This window comes from Salmo salar, chromosome 26, assembly GCF_965601325.2.
Source record: "Salmo salar chromosome 26, fSalSal1, whole genome shotgun sequence".
NCBI lineage: Eukaryota > Metazoa > Chordata > Actinopteri > Salmoniformes > Salmonidae > Salmo > Salmo salar.
Genome location: NC_138316.1, coordinates 1,739,786 through 1,755,000, shown reverse-complemented (window position 1 = coordinate 1,755,000; position 15,215 = coordinate 1,739,786). Strand labels below are relative to the sequence as shown.

At 43.0% G+C, this 15,215-nt stretch overlaps 1 protein-coding gene across 1 annotated transcript in view; it reads right to left on the bottom strand.

Moving 5' to 3' along the window:
* cfap77 (cilia and flagella associated protein 77) overlaps nucleotides 1-15,215 on the bottom strand; it is a 107,340-nt gene that overhangs the window by 1,883 nt on the left and 90,242 nt on the right. Inside the window, exons 5-6 of the mRNA XM_082969307.1 lie at nucleotides 960-1,065; nucleotides 456-557 (exon numbers count right to left, since the gene is read on the bottom strand). Coding sequence (XP_082825433.1) covers nucleotides 456-557; nucleotides 960-1,065 — 208 coding nt within the window. The remainder of the gene's footprint in view (nucleotides 1-455; nucleotides 558-959; nucleotides 1,066-15,215) is intronic.

Below are 15,215 nucleotides of genomic sequence, written 5' to 3'. Positions count from 1 at the left end.
TTTCATTGCCTCACTGACAGGTAGAGCCGTCACAATGATAGCTCACTTGTCAGTGTAAAACACCAATAAAAACACATCACTTTTGATTTAATTGGAGGCCTGCGCTAGCCATGAAGTAGGTGAGCGAGGGGGATCACTGAGGGTGTGTGGGTCTACGTGTGCCTGTGTGTTGTAAATAAAGTAGAGGAAATCTTAAATTTTACTATAAACATCCCCTAAGGCAGTCTATTCTTTATTATGCTCCCCTTCCCTATTTTGTCTTCCATTCCTCACTGATTCCCTATGGACTGTGTGTAGAAATGCCTTCAGGAGACCAGGATACATCTCACTCACTCACTCACTCACACACGCACGTACGGTAATAGAACAACTACAATAATACTGGTTAGGCTGTCTAGGCTGGAGTGTTGCTGACCCTGTAGCTGTGCTGTGGTGTTACTGTACTGGGCTTTTACCTGCTGGAAGCGGGGAAGCTTCCACAGCGGGGAGGACTCAGGCATGGGCCGACTCTTCCTCAACAGAGTTGTCCGTGTCTCCTGGATGCGGCCCAGCTTAGGCTGCAAGCATAGCCATGTCAGAAGAGAAATGGACATACATAGAACATATAAATACTTATTCTACCACCACTACAAGTACGACTTACTACTATTGCTGGTATTACCTTCTCCACAACAGGTTATAAAAAAAGTATAAAAATATAACCCCTTCATTGCGTGCCAGTCTTAAGGATTCAGAGTGCATATGAGTTGAGCTCAATTCAGTTTTCAATAAAGTCAATCCAGGAAGTAAATAGACATTCAATTCATGAATGGAAAAATGCTCATAGGAAGCAATAGGCAATTTCAGAATCCACTCCCCAAATTGAAAACAGAATTGACCCAAACCCTGGAGAACACTGCTCCTGGCTACCTTTAAACCAGCCTCCTCTCCTTTCCTCTCCACTCGTCCCCAAATCTCACCAAGTTGAGCTGCCTCTCCTCCAGGGCTCTCTCCTTGGCCTGCTGCTCCTCTAACCAGTGCTGGGCGTACTTGTGCTCCAGCAGCTCACAGATGGGAGTGGATGGCCTGAGACGACACAACACAGGACTGACATTGACCTGACTGACTGTCCTAGGGGACCACTAGAAGAGGGACCTCTTTCTCTGAGGCAGCTGAAAAATGTGGCTGCATCTGAAATCGCTTCCTACCAACATGGCAGAAACTGGTTGAATCAACATTGTTTCAACGTCATTTGTCAACGTATTGTGACATGGAATTTACATGGAAAATACATTGGGTTTCAAAAAAGTAATCAGAGTAAACTGTTTTGAGGGTAAAATTTCAACCACAGGATTATGTCATCAAGTTAACCAAATATCAACAAAGACAAATCTTGTATAAAATGTTTAATTTGTACCTTTTAAAACATCAGATCTTCAACGTTATATCCACTATGAGAAAAAAACAGGCTGTGCAGTACCTCCTACTGGATAATTAATCTATCTACAGTTACCCTTTGGTTTCCCATCAAGGATTTGAACCAAGCCCTATGATATCTGTCACTGACTATCACCAATGTGCTATCGTGAGAACGATTGTTGAGAATGGATCTCGAATAAAAAAGAAAAATAGATTCATTGTTGCTATCGAAGTCACTCCAAAGGGTAGGTTTAACTTCTATGGGCTAGGTGGGACGCTAGCGTCCTACCCACGGTACACGCTAACAGCCAGTGAAATAGCATGGCGCGAAATAAAAAACAGCAAAAATCTAAATTTCATTTTCTCAAAGAATCAACTATTTTACACCATTTTAAAGATAAACTTGTCGTTAATCTAACCACATTGTCCGATTTCAAAAAGGCTTTACAGCGAAAGCATACAATTATTTTATGCTAGGACATAAACTTCACAAGAAAAACCACACAGCCATTTTCCACGCAAGGACATGCATCACAAAAACCAAAAATACAGCTAAAATATTCACTAACCTTTGATGATCTTCATCAGATGGCACTCATAGGACTTCATGTTACACAATACATGTATGTTTTGCTCGATAAAGTTAATATTTTTATATATATATAAAAACCCCATTTTACATTGGCGCGTGATGTTCAGAAAATGTATTCCCACCAAAACTACCGGTGAATGAGCACATCAATTTACAAAAATACTCATCATAAACGTTGATAAAATTTACAACAGTTATTGAAAGAATTATAGATATACTTCTCCTTAATGCAACCGCTGTGTCAGATTTTAAAATAGCTTTACGGAGAAAGCACATTTTTCAATATTCTGAGTACATAGCTCAACCATCAAAGCAAGCTATACAGATACCCGCCAAGTTCTGGGGTCAAATAAACTCAGAATTAGTATTATAAATATTCTCTTACCTTTGCTGATCTTCTTCAGAATGCACTCCCAGGACTCCTACTTCCACAAGAAATGTTATTTTTGTTCAAAATACTCCATATTTATGTCCAAATACCTCCGTTTTGTTCGTGCGTTCAGATCACTATCCAAAGGCATAACGCGCGAGCGTAAATCCAGACACGAAAAGTCAAATAGTTCCATTACCATTCGTAGAAACATGTCAAACATTGTTTACAATCAATCCTTAGGGTCTTTTTAACATAAAACGTTGATAATATTCCAACCGGACAATAGCGTATTCATTACAGAGGAAAAAGAAGGAGCGGTGCGCCAAACGTGCCTGCGCAGTAAACAACTCACTGGTCCCAGGCAGTCCACTCAGTGACTGAGCTCCTATTTCCTGCCCAGTAACAGGAGAAGGATGAAACACGTTTCTAAAGGCTGTTGACAGCCAATGGAAGCCTTAAGAAGTGCAACGTGACCCCACAGACACTGTAGTTTCGATAGGGATTAAAAAAAAGAACTACAATTCTCAGATTTCCCACTTCCCGGTTGGATTTTTCTCAGGTTTTTGCCTGCCATATGAGTTCTGTTATACTCACAGACATCATTCAAACAGTTTTAGAAACTTCAGAGTGTTTTCTATCCAAATCTACTAATAATATGCACATATTTGACTCTGGGCCCGAGTATTAGGCAGTTTACTCTGGGCACGCTTTTCATCCGAAAATGAAAATACCCCTATACCTTAAAAAGTTAAAAGCAAATTAAATGTGCCCATACTTTATCACTCATATACTGTATAATCAATTGTGCTATTTAGGCCTATATAGCATTTACAAACTCATCAACAGCTATAGTTTCAATTCAACCCATAATAAAAAATAAATAGACAATACAATAGGCCTAAGGTTTCAAGCTCCAGTTGATTTCAAATTGAATAACAAGTAGTGATATTGAATTGTGTGTTTAGTTGTCAACGCAACCTAATATAAACAGTTCAAGGAGATTCATCTTCTGTGTGGATTGTTCCATCTGTGTCACTGATTAGTCTGGCTTTAATTCCAGTATTTTTTTATATTCCAAATTAATAATTGATATTTTGGATTCATGTCTCGAGATTGAAATACAATAAATAGCCTATTAATTATGTGTTGGATTCACGTCGCCAACTCGACCATTGTCAACCAAACACAATTGGATATTACTTTTGTACATAAATATATATTTTTGTACCCCCTTTTTCTCTCCAATTTCGATCTTGTCTCATCGCTGCAACTCCCCAAAGGGCTTGGGAGGCGAAGGTCGAGTCATGCGTCCTCCGAAACATTACTCGCCAAACCGCACTTCTTAATAACACCCGCCCACTTAACCCGGAAGCCAGCCGCTCCAGTGTGCCGGAGGAAACACTGTTCACCTGACTACCGAGGTCAGCCTACAGGTGCCCGGCCCGCCACAAGGAGTCGCTAGAGCACAATGAGCCAAGTAAAGCCCCCCTGGCCAAACCCTCCCCTAACCCAGACGATGCTGGGCCAATTGTGAGTCACCCTATGGGACTCCCGATCACGGCCGGTAGTGATACCTTCTCAGATCGAACCCGGGTCATAAGTGACGCCTCTAGTACTGCGATGTAGTGACGCCTCTAGCACTGCGATGCAGTGCCTTAGGCGGCTGCGCCTAAGGCACTGTCAGCTGTATTTTGTCAGCTGTATTTTGCGGAGGGGACACACTGACTGGACAAGGCAGAGAGTACCCCCCTATTCTCCCTAGTAAGTTTTTCCTTCTAAGGTGCACCACAGAACAAAATAGATTGTGTAGAGTGACACACAGCATTTAAATTGATTTTAGCTGCCGGTGATGGGCAGAACTCACAGGAGGTATCTTTGCTAAATTAATTTGATCTAGTTTTGTAGCCTATTGATTCCTTCTCGATGAATAAATAAAATGGAAATGTAAAAAAGTATGTGGACACCTGCTCGTTGAACATCTCATTCCAAAATCATGGCATTAATATGGTCCCTTCTTTGCTGCTATAACAGCCTCTTCTGGGAAGGCTTTCCACTAGATGTTGGAACATTTCTGCGGGGACTTGTTTCCATTCAGCCACAAGAGCATTAGTGAGGTTGGACACTGATGTTGGGCGATTAGGTCTGGCTCGCAGTCTGCGTTCCAATTCATCCCAAAGGTGTTTGAAGGGGTTGAGGTCAGTGCTCTGTGAAGGCCAGTCAAGTTCTTCCACACAGATCTCGACAAACCATTTCTGTATGGACCCTGCTTTGTGCAGGGGACATTGTCATGCTGAACAGGAAAGCGCCTTCCCCAAACTGTTGCCACAAAGTTGGAAACAGACGATTTTTACCCGCTACGTGCTTCAGCACTCGGTGGTCCCGTTCTGTAATCTTGTGTGGCCTACCACTACGCGGCTGAGCCGTTGTTGCTTCTAGACGTTTCCACATCACAATAACAGCACTTACAGTTGACCCGGGCAGCTCTAGCAGGGCAGAAATTTGACCAACTGACTTGTTGGAAAGGTGGCATCCTATAAAGGTGCCACATTGGAAGTCGCTGAGCTCTTCAGTAAGGCCATTCTACTGCCAGTCTACTGATCTTATACACCTGTCAGCAACGGGTGAGCCTGAAATAGCCAAATTCACTCATTTGAAGGGGTGTCCACACACTATATAAACTCAGCAAAAAAAGAAACGTCCCTTTTTCAGGACCCTGTATTTCAAAGATAATTCGTAAAAATCCAAATAACTTCACAGATCTTCATTGTAAAGGGCTTAAACACTGTTTCCCATGCTTGTTCAATGAACCATAAACAATTCATGAACATGCACCTGTGGAACGGTCGTTAAGACACCAACAGCTTAAAGACGGTAGGCAATTAAGGTCACAGTTATGAAAACTTAGGACACTAAAGAGGCCTTTCTACTGACTCTGAAAAACACCAAAAGAAAGATGCCCAGTGTCCCTGCTCATCTGCATGAACGTGCCTTAGGCATGCTGCAAGGAGGCATGAGGACTGCAGATGTGGCCAGGGCAATAAATTGCCATGTCCATACTGTGAGACGCCTAAAACAGCGCTACAGGGAGACAGGACGGACAGCTGATCGTCCTCGCAGTGGCAGACCACGTGTAACAACACCTGCACAGGATCGGTACATCCGAACATCACATCTGCGGGACAGGTACAGGATGGCAACAACAACTGCCCGAGTTACACCAGGAACGCACAATCCCCCCATCAGTGCTCAGACTGTCCGCAATAGGCTTAGAGAGGCTGGACTGAGGGCTTCTAGGCCTGTTGTAAGGCAGGTCCTCACCAGATATCACCGGCAACAACGTCGCCTATGGGCACAAACCCACTGTCGCTGGACCAGACAGGACTTGCAAAAGTGCTCTTCACTGACGAGTCACGGTTTTGTCTCACCAGGGGTGATGGTCGGATTCATTACACCAAGGCCTGTACTCTGGAGCGGGATCGATTTGGAGGTGGATGGTCCGTCATGGTCTGGGGCGGTGTGTCACAGCATCATCGGACTGAGCTTGTTGTCATTGCAGTCAATCTCAACGCTATGCGTTACAGGGAAGACATCCTCCTCCCTCATGTGGTACCCTTCCTGCAGGCTCATCCTGACATGACCCTCCAGCATGACAATTCCACCAGCCATACTGCTCGTTCTGTGTGTGATTTCCTGCAAGACAGGAATGTCAGTGTTCTGCCATGGCCAGCAAAGAGCTTGGATCTCAATCCCATTGAGCACGTCTGAGACCTGTTAGATCGGAGGGTAAGGGCTAGGGCCATTACCCCCAGAAATGTCCGGGAACTTGCAGGTGCCTTGGTGGAAGAGTGGAGTAACATCTCACAGCAAGAACTGGCAAATCTGTTGCAGTCCATGAGGAGGAGATGCACTGCAATACCTAATGCAGCTGGTGGCCACTCCAGATACTGACTGTTACTTTTGATTTTGACCCCCCATTTGTTCAGGGACACATTATTCCATTTCTGGTAGTCACATGTCTGTGGAACTTGTTCAGTTTATGCCTGTTGAATCTTGTTATGTTCATACAAATATTTACAGCTTTTAAGTTTGCTGAAAATAAACGCATTTGACAATGAGAGGACGTTTCTTTTTTTGTTGAGTTTATACAAAAGTATCTCCCAACCACAATTAGCTACCAAGCCATTTCAGGCTATCAAAGTTATAGTAGCTTGTCTAACAATCTTTGCTGGCATACCTGCTGGCAAGGTTGCTAGATTTTAGAAAAGCAATCAATTATTAAATGTACTGAACAAGACTCGCATTCCTTTTAAATCATTTACCCAGATTTTAGCAGAAAAACATATTTAGTTTCTTTAAAAGAAATAACCACCAGTCAGGAGGATACAGACAGCTCTAGAGGTATGCTTGGATAGGCAGAAATACTTGGTTTAAATGTAATCTGGCACTTTATGATAATATCATGATATTGAACTGAATAATATTTTTAATTGTACTGAACAAACATAAAAACGCAACACATTCAAATATTTTACTGAGTTACACTTCCTATAAGGAAATCAGTCAATTTAAATAAATTCATTAGGGCTTGATCTATGGATTTCACATGACTGGGAATACAGATATGCATCTGTTGGTCACAGATACCTTTAAAAAAAAAGGTAGGGGCGTGGATCAGAAAACCAGTCAGTAGTGACACATCTCCATGCAGCGCGACACATCTCCATTGCATGTTGTTTGTTGCCTGTGGAATGTTGTCCCACTCCTCTTCAATGGCTGTGCGAAGTTTCTGGATATTGGCTGGAACTGGAACAAGCTGTTGTACATGTCAATCCAGAGCATCCCAAACATGCTCAATGGGTGACATGTCTGGTGAGTTTGCAGGCCATGAAACTGGGACATTTTCAGCTTCCAGGAATTGTGTACAGACCCTTGTGACATTGGGCCGTGTATTATCATGCTGAAACATGAGGTGATGGCACGACAATGGGCCTCAGGATCTCGTGAAGGTATCTCTGTGCATTCAAATTGCCATTGATAAAATGCAATTGCGTTCATTCTTCGTAGCTTACGCCTGCCCATACATAACCCCACCGCCACCATGGGGCACTCTGTGTACAACGTTGACATCAGCAAACCACTCGCCCACCCGACGCCATACATGTGGTCTGCGGTTGTGAGGCCGGTTGCACATACGGCCAAATTCTCTAAACCAACATTGGAGGTGGCTTATGGTAGAGAAATGAACATTCAATTATCTGGCAACAGCTCTGGTGAACATTCCTGCAGTCAGCATTCCAACTGCGTGCTCCCTTAAAACTTAAGACATCTGTGGCATTGTGTTGTGTGACAAAACATTTTAGATTGGCCTTTTATTGTCCCCAACACAAAGTGCACCTGTGTAATGATCATGCTGTTTAATCAGCTTCTTGATATGCCACACCTGTCAGGTGGATGGTTTATCTTGGCAAGGAGAAATGCTCTCTAACAGGGATGTAAACAAATTAGTGCACAAAACGTTTTGGACATATGGAACATTTCTGGGATCTTTTATTTCAGCTCATGAAACATGGGACCAACACTTTACATGTTACGTTTTTATTTTTGTTCAGTATAGTTAATATACAGGGTTGGGGAGTAACAGATTACAACAACAAAAAACGGATTACAAAAAAAATGCAACTGTAATCTGTTACGTTACCAGCTAAAATATTGTAATCAGATTACAGATACTTAAAAAAAACTTTGATTACTTATAGGATTACTTTTAAAGCGGTAATCTGCAATAGAAAAAATAGTGACTTTTCCACCTGTGGTTCGGTAAAAATCTGAGGGATGGGGCTGGTGAATTTGAGATAAATAAGCTTTTTGTGCTTATGGAACATTTCTGGGATCTTTTATTTCAGCTCATGAAACATGTGACTAAACACTTTACAAGTTGCCTTTATATTTTTTTTCAGTTTAAATATCATGCCATAATATGCACTTGCATTGACGTGTTATGATTCCATGTACTGTGTTGTAATTTGGATGTAATATCCTAGGCATGTTAGTGCAGTATATTGAGATGTGTGATTCATAACAGTAAAAATGACACCCTCATTAAAATGACAATTGAACAGGTAAATAAGTATGCTTAGATAACCTATGCAGAAAATATACAATTAGACATAATGATTATGAATCTAGATTGTTTGAAAAAATGCCCTCCACCCTCACGTACATCGTGCCCCCTCTAAGATAACGGGTGCATGACGCCCCTGACTATACATTTATTCTGATGTAATCATATAATGCATGCATGTTCAAGACAGCAGCATTCATAGGTTGTCGCAGGCATAGCCGCAAGAAGTAGGGGTGCTGAGGGTGCTGCAGCATTCCCTGACACCCCCCCCCCCCCCAATAAAATGTGTAAACTTGCCCATTATTACTCCTATATTTGCGGAGAAAAACTCTTCAGCAAGCCCCCCCCACCTTTGTTTTTCAATTGGAATTTTGTTGTGCTTTTAGATGGTTGAATGCATACTGATAATAGATTGGAAATTCAACTTTTGGCTGTCTTTTTGAGTGGTTGAATATAGGTTGGAATCTCAATCAATGTCTCAACCAAATATTAGCAAATAATTGATGTTGAAATAATCTGATGTGCACAGTGGGTATTCTCTAAATAGTGCACTACTTTTGACCAAGGCCCAAATGGGTGCCATATGGGACGCAGAACCTGTTACCATGGAGGAGGATCCGAGGAACTCTCCCACCATTATCTCGCTCTCGCTCTGTGATGTGTGCAATACGGAGGTAATATGAGTGATTGGGACGTCTCAATTAACGCCTGCCTTGGCACTGGTAACCTGCAGGCCCCTCCCCTCCAGCTCCACCCCACGTGGTGACTTTTATTGCTTCATTAGTGCGCGCCACATGCCCCTGCACTCATCCCCTCTCCACGAGCCCTAATAAAGTTGGACAGGGGTGCTACAGGAGCCCCGCTACAAGCAGCCTGGTCTGGGGAAGAGGAGAGTGTATTGGTCCCTGCCCATCCTATCTGCCTGGATCTGAGCATTCCTCTTTTCTATCATGGCGGAAATAAGACCACCTAGAGCGGAGTGTAAGCATTCCTTCTCCGATTTCATAAGTGTGAGTAAAGAGTCACTCACAAGTGTAGAGGGTGACTGTTATAGGATGTTATGTCCTCCTTCAGAATACATAGCTCTAGGACTGTGTGTGTTTTTATTATCATCATCATAAGCATCAGTGTGTTGTCATATGCATGGGGGAAGGGGGGCTTCAGTAGTAGGATCCTAACTCATGCACATTAGAGTTCACCTTGGCATTTGGTGGATAGGGTGTGGGGCCAAACAAGTCCCCAGGGAACCATGATTTTATCTGTCATGGTTCCTTCCCCGTGACCCTGCCTCAGCCCCCTCACACAGGCCCAAGCGTCAAGATAGAAGAAGATAAACCTTCCCCTGACACCAAGACGGGAAAAAGAGAGAGGGATGGGGAAATACTCGGAAAAGGAGAGCAACTGCATACAAGGGCGTTAGCCAAATAATCCTGATCCATTTTACAGATCCATTGCCCACAAGGAGGGAGAAGATGGAGAAGATAAAGACAGGATTCTTGGAACCTATGCCCATTTGCCTCATTGTAACAATCCCTGCATTTGAGGGTTTTCATGATACCAGTATTACAACACTCAGAAGTATTATGGCTAGGAAACAAAACATGAAGCTGACATCGGCCAGGATTCATTCAAAGGCCCGTTGCAGCGCTGCGCACTGCACTACCAGCGATGTACCTATTAAAGATCATTTCTCTGACATTCGCAGAGATCACATTCATGGTAAATACTTGATGTCAGCCAATTGTAAATTACCTTTAAAAGTGAAGGGCAATGCACTTGAACTGAATGCCAGCCTTATTTGTTGAGCAAAACAATGAATGTTCCAAACACACAGCCTTCTGTTGTCACCCAGAGTCACATTTGTTTATTTCCGGAGGACCATAGAGTTTAGTCTGCTTCGTGTTTTCTTTTTTGTCATGGAAAATGTAGTTTTGTGGTATCAACGTATACTGGTATTGTGACAATCCTACTAAAATTAGGATGTGATGTGAGATCCCTTGTCACATGATGGTGGAGGCAAAGATCTCGATGATGAATAGATTTTCTTTCTCACATAGTCCCTCTACCACCCCATGCCCTCGCACTCTTTTCCATCCCCAGCCTCCGCTCTCAGCTCAGTGGCTATGTCGTGTGAGAGCCAGCAGGATCAGACAATAGGAATTAACACGTCCACTTCCTTAATGTCTTTCTTAAACCAATTCCAAATATCAAAATGTATAGTGAAAGAATGTGTGTGGATGATGGGCTTTATATTTCTATAATTTGTCTCCAGACCCATGTCAGCATTGAGTTTGAGTTTATTTTTACAGGGACAGTGCACATTAATCAACGTTTCAGTAAAATTAGCCAGCCGGCTAATTTTCAACCGCAGTCCCTGGGCAGGTTATTAAAAACAATTTCAATATAGACAATCATTGAGCAGTGAGCACACACAGAGCAACATAGGACAAGCAAGACGTAGCATACAGACAGAGCAACATAGAACAAAAAGCAACATCGCAATGCTTTTCAAACTACTGACTAAATACTGACTGAATGCTTCATAGTACTGACTGTGAATGCTCCATAGTACTAACTGAATGCTTTATAGTACTGGCTGTGAATGCTTCATAGCAGGAATGTAGTGCTGCCGAAGTGTGGAGGAGCGGCGATCCCTCATTTTTTTCAATTTGAGAATACATGGACCTGGTAAAAATATTTCTGAAATGAATTCTGATAGATTCTGAATAAATTATATTTAATTACCACTAAAATTCCATGAAAACGGCAGCCTATAGGAAGGTAAATGGTAGTTCCTTCCCTGTCTTCTCTCTCTAGCGGATAAATAATCGCAACATTTAAAACTATATAAATATAAAAATAAGACTCATAAATATAAAAAAGTAGTAACAAAGACTAATAGAAACAAATTTGGGTTGATTTGGCACGAGCATCAATACATTACCCATCCCCCAACTCTGTCAACCAAGAGTCAAGACTAAACCAATTCACCTTGGTGGTGTGCAGACTGGTTTTATATTATTCTTAACGATTTCGCACAACAGAAAAAAATGCTACAATATGTCTGTGAAACTATATTGTAGCAGGCTCAAGGGTGTGGGGTTTCCACGTCACCAAGTTCAATAACCAAACACGCACAGGGAGCACAACTAGAATGCAAATGGGGGAATTTATTAGGGATATTTGCACACGGGGGGATCCAGCAACCAGTTCACAACGGGCAATCATACAGATAATTCTCCCGCTTCTCACACTCTCCATAACACGCGTTTCCCTCTCGGTCCAGCCCGCTTCCTCTTTTATCCCCAAGCGCTTAAAGATCCACCGGCTTGCCTCGTTGGGGCAGGAAGTCCATATAAGGCTCGGAGGTGGAGCCAGCGGGCTGCACCCCGGAGCCTTTTATCCCCCCCAGCTCCCTAGAGCATCCCTCCTGGAGAGGGTATCAGCATTTCCATGGGCTGCACCTGCTCTGTGGATGACAAAGAAAGCAAAGGGCTGTAAGGATAGGAACCAGCGAGTGATCCGGGCGTTACTGTCCTTATTCCGTGACATCCAAACCAGTGGTGCATGGTCCGTCATGAGGGTGAAGTGCCGTCCCAATAAGTAATATTTTAGTCTCCAGCACCCACTTGATCGCAAGAAATTCTTTCTCCACAGTAGAATATCTTTGTTCCTGCGGCAACAGCTTCCGGCCAATGTATACAACTGGGTGTTCCTCACCTTCTTGTAGCTGTTATAGGACGGGCACCCACCCCTGTTTCGGATGCATCGGTCTGTACCACCAGTGGATTGGAGTAGTCCGGCATCACCAGCACAGGTCCAGAACACAGGGCTCCCTTTAGGCCCTGGAAGGCTTTCTCCGTCTCCTCTGTCCACATCACCTGGGCGGGCAGATAGCTCCTGGTCAGATCTGTCAGGGGGCTGGCTAGGGAGGCAAAGTGGGGGATAAATCTCTGGTAGTAACTAGTCAACCCCATAAACGTGCGTACCTGTGTCTTGGTGAGGGGGCGTGGCCAGTCCCGAATCGCCTTCCTCTTTCTTCACCTGGGGTTTTACACATGCCCTCCCGAGTACCCCAGGTATTCAGCCTCCCGCCCCCCGCAAGGCCTGCAATACCGCGCTCACCTGGTTTAGATGGGTCTCCCACTCGCTCCCATGGATTACAATATTGAGGTAGGCCGCCGCGTACTCGCGATGGGGACGGAGAACCCGGTCCATCAACCTCTGGAAGGTGGGCGGGGCCCGTGGAACAGCCATCAGGGGTGGCAAAAGCAGTTTTCTGCCTAACCTCGGGAGCTAAGGGCGTCTGCCAATAACCCTTCGTCAGGTCGAGCGTGCTGATAAATCAGGCGGTCCCTAGCCATTCTATTAGTTAATTAATTCGGGGCATGGTGTAGGCATCAAACTTTGAGAGTTCATTTAACTTTCTAAAATCATTACAAAAGTGAATGGTGCCGTCTGGTTTCGGCACCATCACTATGGGGCTGCACCACTCACTCTTCAATGATTCCAGCTTACAACATTGTTCGAAAAAGCTGAGGGTTCAGCCTTCCGTGGTTGTCCTCTGTGCAGGACCTCCAAAGCCACCTGTTGACCTTCCACCAGTTCCACTAGCTGATCCTCTTTCTGCTGGTTAGCTTGGCTTGCTAACCTTTTAGCTTTGAACGGGAGAGAGCGTAGAAATGTATCTATGACCACTTTCTCGATGGGCGTGATCGTCAGTGGTTCAGCAGTTAGCCAGTTCTCCAAACAGGTCAGGGACAAAGTTGTGGAGAAGTACAGATCAGGGTTGGGTTATAAAAAATATCTGAAACTTTGAACATCCCACGGAGCACGGTTTACACACGAGTAGAACACGGTGTGCATTTGGTTGTTTGCCGCAAGTTCCGGTTAAAACATCGAGAAAATAACGCAGAGAAATGGTTTGAAATGAATGACATAAGTAAAACCACCCTATTTTGTGCTTGGAAGTGAAATTTTTGTACAAATAGGATTATCTTAGCACTAGGTGCTACAGCTTACAAAGGGAAAACAGCATTTCCTTTTTCCTGTGTCACGTTGAAATTCCTCCGCCTTGCGCGACGCCCTTTGTAATTCTGGGATTTCAGCTTTATGCGATCAGTGACCCCCTGGTGGTGAAGAATCATCAGTACATTTCTTAGGAAAAGAACTAGGTGACACGCAAACGTGGATCACGTTCAAAAAGTGGGTACTTAGGATATCCAGCCAATTAATTGATTGGATATTGATGTCTCATTCAATTTAACTAACAAGTGAAATTGGCAGATTTACCTTTTACGGTGGATCTTTTAAATATTGTCCAAATTGATTGGTTTTCTACAATGTGACAATTTAAACTTTTCACATTAACCTAGAGTAACACTTTCAGGTTAATTAAAGTTTAATTCCCAAATAGCCTATACAGGTTTGATTTATCATTAAAATTGATCAATCAGTAAAATCTGCCTTTTCAAAGCACATTCAGTAAACCCCAGTACTGACGGAATCCCATGTGGCTTCGGCCTTAGGGAGAGGTGAACCTAGTGGTGAATGTAACCTAACATTTAAACTACTGTTTACACCTTGTATGATAATCCAGACAATCCCAATTGCTTGGATATCATCGTCTCATTCAATTTAATAGGTTAAATTGTCGAACATACCTTTTTAGGTCTTTCAATTAAATGAGACATTTTAAACTTTCCAATAGTAACCTAGATGAACCAACTTCCCAGGTTAATTAAAGTTTAATTCCCAGATAGTCTATCCAGGTATGATTAATCATTATCATTGATTCATTAATTAAATTTACTTTTGCAAATTCATTCACGTCCAACTCCCACATTACTGGTAAAGTACTGATGGTTCATTAACGTCTATAAATAGATTCAAATCGTCTTTGCAGCTTCCAACATATTCCAAAATCAAACTTTGGAAAATTAAGAAAAACATTTTTTCTTTCAAATGTTCTAATAATGCGCAAGCTATCAGAGGGGTAGCCCCCACTCGCCCACTAATTAGTGAACCTCCACCCATAAATGGATTGATCTCTAACTTCAGCAGCGATAACAATCCTAATTATGCCATTAGTGGAAAAACAGCAGGCATGGCGAACAACGCTCTCCAAAATCAACCATCGGGCGCAGGCCTCATAAAGTGTCTCTCCAGTCTAGCCCTGATGTCTTGCCATCCGAGATTGTCATCGGTCCAATACCGCAGTGCACAGTTGAAGCACGAGCAGGTAACGGAAGGCATAAAGGGACAGGTGGAGAGAACCGGGAAACCAATGACAAATTCAGAAAAGGGAAACATTCTGTTAGCTATGGAACTGCGTTTGAAAACTGAACAATTATACGTAATTGCAAAAACTTATGATGATGAACAAGCACAAACTCTTCAACAAAATCGTCTTCTACAGGAATAAAATCATATGCTACAGGAACAACTCAATTTAGCCAAAACTAAATACGATGAGGTCCACGCCAAACTAGATTAATCTGACAAGTTATGTACAAACAGGAGCGCTCAACTTGATAACATGCATGCAGTTTTGTTGAACGTTACTCAAAATAACACGGTTCTTCTCAAAATGCTTTAGACCAAAGACGATCAGTTAATGAACACAAGGACTAAGTTGGATGACAGATCAGCAGAACTCATTGAAGTCACTGACCAAATTAATGATGAGAGAACTCAGGTGATGAAGATGGAAATATTGATTTCTAAGCAAG